Below are 9788 nucleotides of genomic sequence, written 5' to 3'. Positions count from 1 at the left end.
TTAAAAAAGACAGTACTTGAAGGATAAAATTTAAATAAAATGCTTATACGATAAATTAAATGAGAGAAGATTGTATGAGAAAATAATTTAGAAAAATGCTCGTTGTTTCTTCAACAAGAGAAGGATCTAAAACATGCACGCGAATATGAATTTCCTTCTTATTCTTCTTCTATTGTACTTTATTCAATTATACTATCAGCATCTGTATTGAATGCACAGGTATTTAAAGTACTTACCATGTATGACAGATTATACATGAGGTTGAAAGAAGATAAATAATAAGTTTTATGCTTTCAATAAATTAAATTAAATTAAAATAAATGAAATTAAAAGTTCAATAAATAAAATTCAATAAATTAAATTAAATTAAAATAAATTAAATTAAAAATTCAATAAATTAAATTCCATAAATTAAATTAAATTAAAATAAATTAAACTAAAAGTTTTATGCATTCAATAAATTAAATTAAAACCGCTGAAAAATCGTATCGCATCTTCAAACGACAATTATAACAAGACACATGGCCGGCAAGTGACACTTGACGTTTGACGTTCGGAATGCGCCTGACTTCACGCGACACGCGAGACGCCGACGCGGAAGAGCCACTCGTCGCGACCTCTCTGAGGATGCGGCGGAGGCGCGCGTCGCCAACGAAACATGGCGTATGTTTTGTTTGTGTGCGCGAGGATGGTTATGCGCGGAGTGTTTAGCAGCGGCCGCAAGCTTGAATAATTGAGAATTTGGATACTCTGCGGACCGGAGAACGGGCGATCGTCGCATGTGTCGGAATCGGTGCGTGGACGTTGCGTGAAAAACGCGATGAACGCGACGAGCCTGTACGTGTCTACGTGTCGACTGGTGCTGCAGGCGGACGCCGAGGATCCCAACTCCTGGACGGACCTGTACAGGCTGGTGCCGTATCTGCGGCAGAGCCTCAGCTGCACCGTCTGCTCGAACCTGCTCATCGAGCCGCACACGCCGACCGAGACCAACTGTCAGCATCACGTGTGCCGGGGATGCCGCGGCGGCCGCAAGAAGCTGAAACCGTCGTGCGGCTGGTGCAAGGACTACGAGAAGTACGTGGAGAACGTGCAGCTGCGGATACTGTTGCAGTGCTATAAGAAGCTGTGCGAGTACCTAACCAGCACCGGTATCTACCGTACCCTCCTGCTGTCCGTGACGTCTGCGAACAGTGCCACCACCAATGGAGCACCGTCTACCATCGGTGCCACTAGCCTCATGGAGCTTATCCAAGAAGGCGCGGGCTTCAAAGACGAGTTCAAGAGCAACGCTGGCCTGTCCAAGTCAGCGTATAGCATCCTACCATGCGTTTACACCAGCACCACCTCAACGCAGACACAGGGAAACAGTGTTCAGGTCACCGAGGCGATATCCCAGAGTATACCTGGTGCGTACTATAAGTATCATCCTCCTGAAACAAGTTAACTCGAATTATGAATGAATAATATTAAGTAAAAAACATGAATATTATTCGACCGGTAAATAATATCCAATTTCCTATTGTCAAACTAGAATCGCCAACGATTCGTACGGTATCGAATGGATCCTCTATATATTCTGTGATGTATGCTGGATCTGGTAACAAAATTACGATAAAACGTAAAGCGGCTGCTACAGAGGACATGGAAACGAGTCAACAGGAGACGGATGGAAGCCAGCACAGCTCTGTAGGAGGGGTAAAATGCATTCCGTCTTCCCACCTTAGATATGGGACCCCTTCTGAGAAAAAATCTTCAAAAGGCAGCAAAGTAATTTCAATAGATATTCGGTTAACCTTACGCCTTACATGATTTATATTGCACTATAATCATTATTTAAATGCTTAAAGATGTGTGCGTCCTCCGTTAACACTTCTTGTAAGGTACAATAATTTTTCTGACCTATTAACAATTGAACAGCTCAACTTGTTAAGTTATTAACCTTTATATAGCGCTCTTATTTTTGTACTAATACTAATTTTAGACAAATTTCGAGAGACTTATGTTCGCCTAGGTCCCATAAGAAAGATTAATGCAGATGTTTGTCTTTTTTTTGTCATATTTAAAGAGATATTTGCTCCAACTTTTAATTTAGCTACTTCTGCATTGATCTGTAATATATATTCTTAAACCAATGTTTTTTTTTTTCTAATATTAGTAATAACGTAATTCACTTTGTTATAAGCAGTCTTCAGGCAGTTTTAAGAAGCCAAGGTCAAGTTCTGCTAGAAGTAAAAGGAAAGGATGCAGATGTGGCAACGCCACTCCAATACCTGGAAAACTTACCTGTTGTGGTCAAAGATGTCCTTGTTATGTGGAAAGTAAACCTTGTGTAGACTGTAGATGTAGAGGTTGCAGAAATCCTCATACAGCAGATGGATTAAAGGTGAATTAATTTACTTGATTTCAAGCTTCTTCTATGTTTAATTGTCTTCTTTGTTTTCAAGCATTTTATATAATTTATATAATTTTATACATGTATTTCAGATCCGTCCACATATACCTGAACTTCATAATTTACAATTGCAATTATCCACTTCTTTGGATTGCGATGCACTAAGTGGAGATCCTCTAGGATCTGTACCGCAGTGTTTATCGACGTCTCCTACAACAATACAAGTTTTAAATGTGTACTCCACCCCGAGATTAGACATTGATAATGTACCACAAAACTTACCTGCTGCTTTGTTAGTGGGGGAAGATGCTATGGTGAGTACTGAAAGTGAAGCGGAAGATAGTGATATACAAATTGATGTGTGACAAAGTATTTAAATGAATATTGCAAAGTGATAAAAAATACCTGTGGTAACAGATTATGACGAGTGCGCCAGAAAAGGACGCGTTATGTAAATAACTTACTTGAATCTGGTTTGCATTAAAAATTATAAAAATCAAAAATATGCAATTATGAATTTACAGTGGTGATAGTAAACATATATACATGTATATATATATATATATATATATATATATATATATATATATATATATATATATATTTACTATCATTTATATATTTCTGTAAATATTTTGTACATGACATGGAAAAACTGAAAAATTTAATTGGATGTTTAACACGTTCCCTGCCATGTGAGTCTACTGAGCCTTCCATTCAATTCATTTAATTTTTACTATTAATTATAACATTATTATAGATATTTTATAAAATTATATATTAATGCCTAAATATGCATAGTGCAATTATATTATACTGAGCAATTATATTATATGTTCCACATGTATCTGTTTAGATATTTTCAAGCTCTATACAACAAATTCTTTTTATTTGTATTCTATAGAGCATTTTAAATGTTACACTTTTTTCTTAATAACAATTATCGCAATTTTATGTCATAAGCAAAATTATGAGCTTCAATAACATAAGGTGACCAATGCAAAATGAACGGGAAATCAATCTGGCACAGAACATGTTAATCACAATGTCGATTTTGTTTGTAAGATTAATCACAGTTATGATTTAGCGTCTGTTATTTTATTAGTGCGTTATATGCGTTCACATGTTTTTAAAATTGTGTAAACGTTCATAATCTCTATTGAGTATTCTTCCGTTAATTGTATAGTATAAAAGGCAAGTTTCATACATATGAAAATATTTCTCACGTGCCGTGCTTGACTATGTGTATATATATATATTTTTTTATAATTCCAATAATATTCTACTAAGTAAACATATGTTTTGTACATATTTTAGTTACTTTATTCTTCAGCTTTTGTGCCAAGAAGGGACTTGGTTACAAATTGTACATATTTTATATAGATATGTTAATTATATAACATTGCATGTTTTATTCATATACATGAGTATACATTGAAGCAAGTTCCGAGTTAATATATGTATTCTAAATGATATTTATCTGTCCACATTTTACAATTTGTGAATATTATATAACTGATGCCGAAACTTTTTACAAACACACATATTCTTTGTGAGAAATGAAACAAAGCGGGCTAAATTTAAATATGAAAGCTGATGAATTGAATATTTACACATTAAAAGATATCTCGTCAACTTGCCAGTTGTACATACAATGTGACAAAAAGATCATTATCTATTTTGCATACTGATTTTTATAATCCCTAAGTATAAAACTTAAAAAATATGGGTAGGGCGATAATCTGTTAAATTTTCCTACAATTTAAGATTGCATCGAAATACTGACAAATACTCTAAGTAAGCTGCATATACTAACAGAGAATAATTTAAATAATAAATGAGAGATAAGGAAATCTATACGTAATTCAGGTTGTAAACATTATTTGTTATTTTAGAAAGTTAAAGATATAATTAGATAAACGTCTAGTTTTTATTTGCTTTGGAATTTCACATGAAAGCAGATTTGTATTAAGTAGTGTTACTATCGGGGTTGGATTTTTCCAATAATAATCATCATAGGTATGGATTCAAGCAAATTTTTACAAAGTACTTGAACAAAAAAATATTAAATATAAATATAAAAGAAGTCTTCTAAAAATTGATTTTTTGATAATAGTACATTTCAAAAGGATAATTTTATTTAATATAAAAATTATGCATGTTATAATTCATAATTAACATATGTTATACTCAGTGTATCACTGAACAGAAAAAGAGAGAGAGCAATAAAGAATATAAAATATTTGATATAAGATACTCTATTTGTAATATAATATTAATGTCACAAAATTTTATTTATTTATATTTATTTTGTGTTTTTTTTACTATATGTAATAATTTATATATATATGATGTATATTACTTATTTTTGTTACTTATATATGAAAGTTATTTAATAAATTATAAATATATAAAAATATATATGTGGATAATCCTTCTCTCAAACACTATTTAGGTGCCTATAGGCAACTATAGAGTTAAATCCAATCCTGTGTGGTGACTATATATTACATATAAAATTTATTACAATAATTATATATATTATTATGTATAAATGATATCTTATGTCAAAGATGTGTAAAATTTTTTAGTGATAATTCTATTGAATTTTGTAGTATAGACAACATCGAGGATAGCAAATTTTAGAATTCTAATTCATTCGAGAATAATCGAATGTGTTAATTACTCATTACACTATATTTAATGCGCGTACGAAACATTAGTACAAAATTACTAAGTGTATGTAGAATATTTCTTAATTTTCATGTGCGCATGTGTGTGTGTGTGTGTATGTACATACTGTATGTATGCACTTTTCTGAAGCATCTATGAATTCATCAATGAATCCATCATGTTGATCATATGTAATCATGTAATCATGCTTGGATACAAATAACATACATCTTAATCCTTTCACAATAGTCAACACAATAGCATACATTCTCACAGCACATAAATGATCTCATAGTTTACGATAAGACAGTTTATTAAATATGGGAAGAAAGAGATAATAATGAAATACATGCATATATATGCATATGGGCTAAATCCTTTGTAAATCTCGTGAGTAAAAAAAATTTATACAATATATGATCCACATATAAAAGGCGATATGCACAAACTCAACATAAGATAAAATTAATGCAAAAATCTAATATCATATATTTTTGTATGTAAAAATTAATATTTTATCTAATCGTTTTAATTTTGAAAATCACAATACATATTTATAGTAAATTAAATATTTCCTTTTTTATTATTAATTTTGTCTTATGTAAAGCTAAACAAATTGGAAATTGTTTAAATTATTATTTAAAATGCTATTTATAGCAAAAAAATCGATTTGGAAGAAATTGCAAATGCCTAAAATCGATTATACTAAATATCGCACAATGAATTTTAATTAATGTAGCATATTAATTACTATGTTTCATATGTACAGATTAATATAAGACAAAAACAGCTCGGGACCTAGTTATAGCTTAAATGATACATTCAGGTATAATTGAGGAGTGACTTTGAAAATATCGGTCAAATGATCATCATTTGATCACCAATAAAGCATAATATTTATAGTAAATAGTAATAATAATACAATCTGCAGAATAGAGAACATGTAATTCACATTCTTATATTTAGTTGGAGCACTCTTTTCTGCCACATGGCATAATTTCTAATATGTTTTAAATAGAATGGCTTTTAAAAATCATATAAAACTTATATAAACTTTTAAAAAATAATATAAAAATTGTTCAAGTTCAAAAGTGAAATTGTACAGCAAGCTAATTAGAAAGTTACTCCTCAATAGAAGATCAATTACTCATCATATAGTTAAGCATTAATGAAACGCGGTTATATTGTAAAATATAACTCTCGAAAGATGAATATTTTATTGGCATGTAATATTCCTTGTATGTAATATACATAGTATTCGTTAATACCTTTTGTTATTTATAAATTATTAATGTATCATGTACGTCGCAGAGTTAAAAGATGTATGTTTCAACTGTGTAATTTGTCATTCATCATGTTAAAACTTATCCAAAAAAGGAAAAGAAAAAAAATGCGAGTTACATATTGTCATAACATATAGAGCTAATAGAATAAAAATATTTTACATACTAGAATTTGCATCATTTTGTAAAAGGAAATGAAAGAAAAAAAAATATAAGACGAAAATGTGCATTTATTTTGTTTGTACGATATAAACGACATATGAGTTTCTACGAGAAACGTATTTATTAAATTCCTTGTTTAAAATGACATATTTCGTATTTACACAATTATTTCTTTTTATAACTATTTATATATTATTTTGTATTTATAATTCGTATTTATAACTTTTATTAAGTTGTGATGCATTTTACTAAATAACTCATATAACGAAATGGCATAATAATAGATTATAAATTATAAATAATATAAGAAAAAGAGTAATGAACATATACTATAAAAAACATTACTATAAAAATCTTTGTGAACATATACTATGAATGAAAATTAATTATGAACACATACTATATAAAGAGCATTACTATAAAAATATTTACATATAGATTCAATCTTATTCTGTGGATTTTTTTCTTGTTAAAATATTATTAAGCTCGCTTCTGTGTTCACCAATTATTTTATAAAATTTGCCGAAAAAATCTTCGGCACGTTGTTCTAAAAATATCTGTCTTCTAGTTACTGCATTTAATTTATCTTCGGCCTCTTCTATTTCAAGATCTATTGCTCGTATATCTGGCATCATATCCTGTATTTCCTTAATTTCACTTTTCAGGACTTCTATCTGTTTTGTCAATTCAATTTTCTCATTTCTCACATCTGTCTTCATTTTATCAATGCAAGTTTTCTCCTCTTTTAATTTATCTTCATTCACAAGAAATTTAACTTCTTCTTGCAATTTCTCCAATTTTATAGTCTCAGAACAAATATAAGAGTCTATTTCAATGGATTGTTTTGTCAATAATTCTTTGAAAGTATTCATTAAAGCAATTTTTTCTTTCATAGTATCCATTATTTGTGGATTTAATAATCCTTTCTCCGGGAGTTTCAATTCATCAAAATTCACATCAATGTCAGTATCAGTATGCATAAAAATCTCTTTATTATATGCCAATATTGCTTTATTGAGATCATTATTGAAAGATGCAAGTTTGATATCTAAAGTATACAATTCTTTTTGATAATCTTTCAAATGCTCATCAAATCCATGTATATAGTTTTGCATCTCTGTGCATTCTTTGACAATTTTTTCTTTTACAGATTTAGACATGGGTTGGTCCTTTACAATTGATATTAATTCTCTGTATTGTACCTTTCCCTTTCGAAGTTGCTCATTCAAAACATCGCGTTCTGCATTTAATTGATTTGTCTCAGCAGAAGTCTTCTTTATGTAATCTTCTTTAGCTTTAATATTATCCAATTGTTTATCATGTTTATCACGTAAAAACAATAATTTCTCACTCAAATGTTTAACTATTTCATCCATTTCTCGTGACTCTTCTTCCATTATCTGTAATTTCGAGGTATTTTCTTCCAATTCTTTACGTGCCTGAATTATATCCTCCTCGGAAATGCCTTTTTGAGTTATAACGTCCCGTTGATACTTCTCCAACAATTCTGCTTCCTCATCGAGTTTCTCATAATTCCAAGCTTTATAAGATTCTAACAATGATATAAACTCTATTTTGTTAATTTGAGCTTGTTGCTCTGTTCCCATAAACGGTAAAGTTTCTAACTGATATCTATTAAGCGCGAGTTCTCTCACTTGGCATGCTTCTACTAACCAGCCAATCCATCCGAGAACATTGGGCCATGAATGTGGTACATTGGCAGTCTTTAACCACGACTTGCTTATTATACCAGGATAATGCAACTTCTTTGCACTTTTCGGAATCTCCTCTATATAATTTTTTGTTGTGAGTTCTTGCTTGATGTCGAAAAATTTCAAAAGAAAATTAGAAACCTCTACAAACATATTCAATGTAATTGGCTTCAAACTACCATTACTGTTGAGCATGTTTGAACGCTGATTTACATGAAAAAAATTATCTATCTTATTTAACAAGTCCATTTGGTAGCTCTTATCGCTCAAGGGCCTTGTATCCTTTCTGGGACCCTTAACACCTGCATTGCTGGCACGTTCGCCGGATGGCGATCGGGCTGTTGATAATGCTGCAAGATGTCCATCTGAACGTGCTGAACTTGGCAAATTAAGTCTAGTAGAAACTCTCGAAGGTGTAATTGGAGTCGACGATAGATGTAGAGGAGTTTTACCTATGCATACAAATATATATATATAATGAGCCATCATTAAAATCTGAGATCTATAAAAATTGACATGTTCTAGATTACAAATATTCTCAATAAAGCTCTTGTTATATTATTAAAAGTATATTTTTATCCTGAATCAATACATATTAGCTTTTCAAATTAAAATTCTGATTTTGTAATTGTAGAGTTATCCAATTTAAGTTGTCATTGAATCTCTTTTATTGTAATTTTGTGCATATATAAATTACATATCCTAAATTGATTGAAGAATCAAAACAAATGTAACTTTTTTTTATTTTTTTGAAATATACATATTATTTGATTTTCTACTCGAAAAATTGCCTTTCCTACATCTTTACTTTATAATTTATAAAATCATATTTTAATACAATAATTTTATACGAACATTATTTGACAGTAAATGTTTTTTACATATGTGTATACATGTATATATTTATCTTCAAAAAATCATTATATATTTTAAAATAAAATATAATGGTTTGTAAAAATATAATGATCTGTAAAATAAAATAAAATGGTCTGTATGGTAAACAATCTGATATAAAAATAGAAAAGGCTAAAAGACCACAAAATATTCTAACAGATTGAAGATTATTTCTGTTTTTGTACTTTTCATTAATTACACTGACATTGAAAAATATTTTGTATAAAAATATATAAGAACAATTTTTTTTATATAATATTTATGAATTAAAATACATAAATAAACGAGTTTAAAAAATATACCTGTATACTGAACATTTATCTCAATCGTGTTTTTATCACTCAGCTGATTGAAAGATGACACAAATTTAATTGCTTTTAAGTAATTTTAAGTAACTTCGTACCTGTAGGTTTTAAAAATGATTTTCTGCCAATCGATCCCGCTCGATCGCTGGAGGAACTCCTGAAACGAGGCCTGGGAATGTGACTTTCGTCAGTCGAAACTCTTTTCAGCTTCAACGTCTTTCGCGTATCATTTCGAGGACGATCCATCTTCAAGTGATGTTCGAATTCTTCTTTCTTATGAGTTTCCGCCTCTAGTAAAAAAACGTACACATATCACAAATATTTGAATTTGGCAGTTAATGGCCGCATTCAGCGGACTCAACTG

At 30.3% G+C, this 9788-nt stretch overlaps 2 protein-coding genes across 4 annotated transcripts; one reads left to right on the top strand and one right to left on the bottom strand.

Annotated features, from left to right (window-relative positions):
• Positions 1–616: 616 nt before the first annotated feature.
• Msl-2 (male-specific lethal 2) lies at positions 617–6522 on the top strand. Of its 3 annotated transcripts, none has more exons than XM_083106731.1 (4): positions 617–1409; positions 1535–1698; positions 2186–2386; positions 2488–6522. In XM_083106731.1, exons 1-4 carry the CDS (start codon positions 821–823, stop codon positions 2758–2760), a joined length of 1227 nt encoding a protein of 408 aa, XP_082962857.1. In that variant the 5' UTR covers positions 617–820; the 3' UTR covers positions 2761–6522. The 3 variants fall into 3 exon arrangements, with proteins under 3 accessions (XP_082962857.1, XP_082962856.1, XP_082962858.1); XM_083106730.1 differs by having other exon boundaries at positions 1535–1770; XM_083106732.1 differs by having other exon boundaries at positions 619–1409; positions 2189–2386.
• A 412-nt stretch (positions 6523–6934) lies between these two features.
• On the bottom strand, positions 6935–9765 carry Ndc80 (kinetochore protein Ndc80). The gene is made up of 2 exons (XM_083106729.1): positions 9523–9765; positions 6935–8677 (listed from the first exon to the last, which is right to left on the bottom strand). The coding sequence occupies exons 1-2, from the start codon at positions 9668–9670 to the stop codon at positions 6960–6962; spliced, it is 1866 nt and encodes a 621-aa protein (XP_082962855.1). The 5' UTR covers positions 9671–9765; the 3' UTR covers positions 6935–6959.
• Positions 9766–9788: the final 23 nt, after the last annotated feature.

Source organism: Camponotus vicinus, unplaced genomic scaffold, assembly GCF_025532165.1.
Source record: "Camponotus vicinus isolate PSW18456_S1 unplaced genomic scaffold, iyCamVici1.0 SCAF_8, whole genome shotgun sequence".
In the NCBI taxonomy this organism is placed as follows: Eukaryota; Metazoa; Arthropoda; class Insecta; order Hymenoptera; family Formicidae; genus Camponotus; species Camponotus vicinus.
The sequence above is the reverse complement of the archived record's forward strand: the minus strand, read 5'-3'. Positions and strand labels throughout refer to the sequence as shown.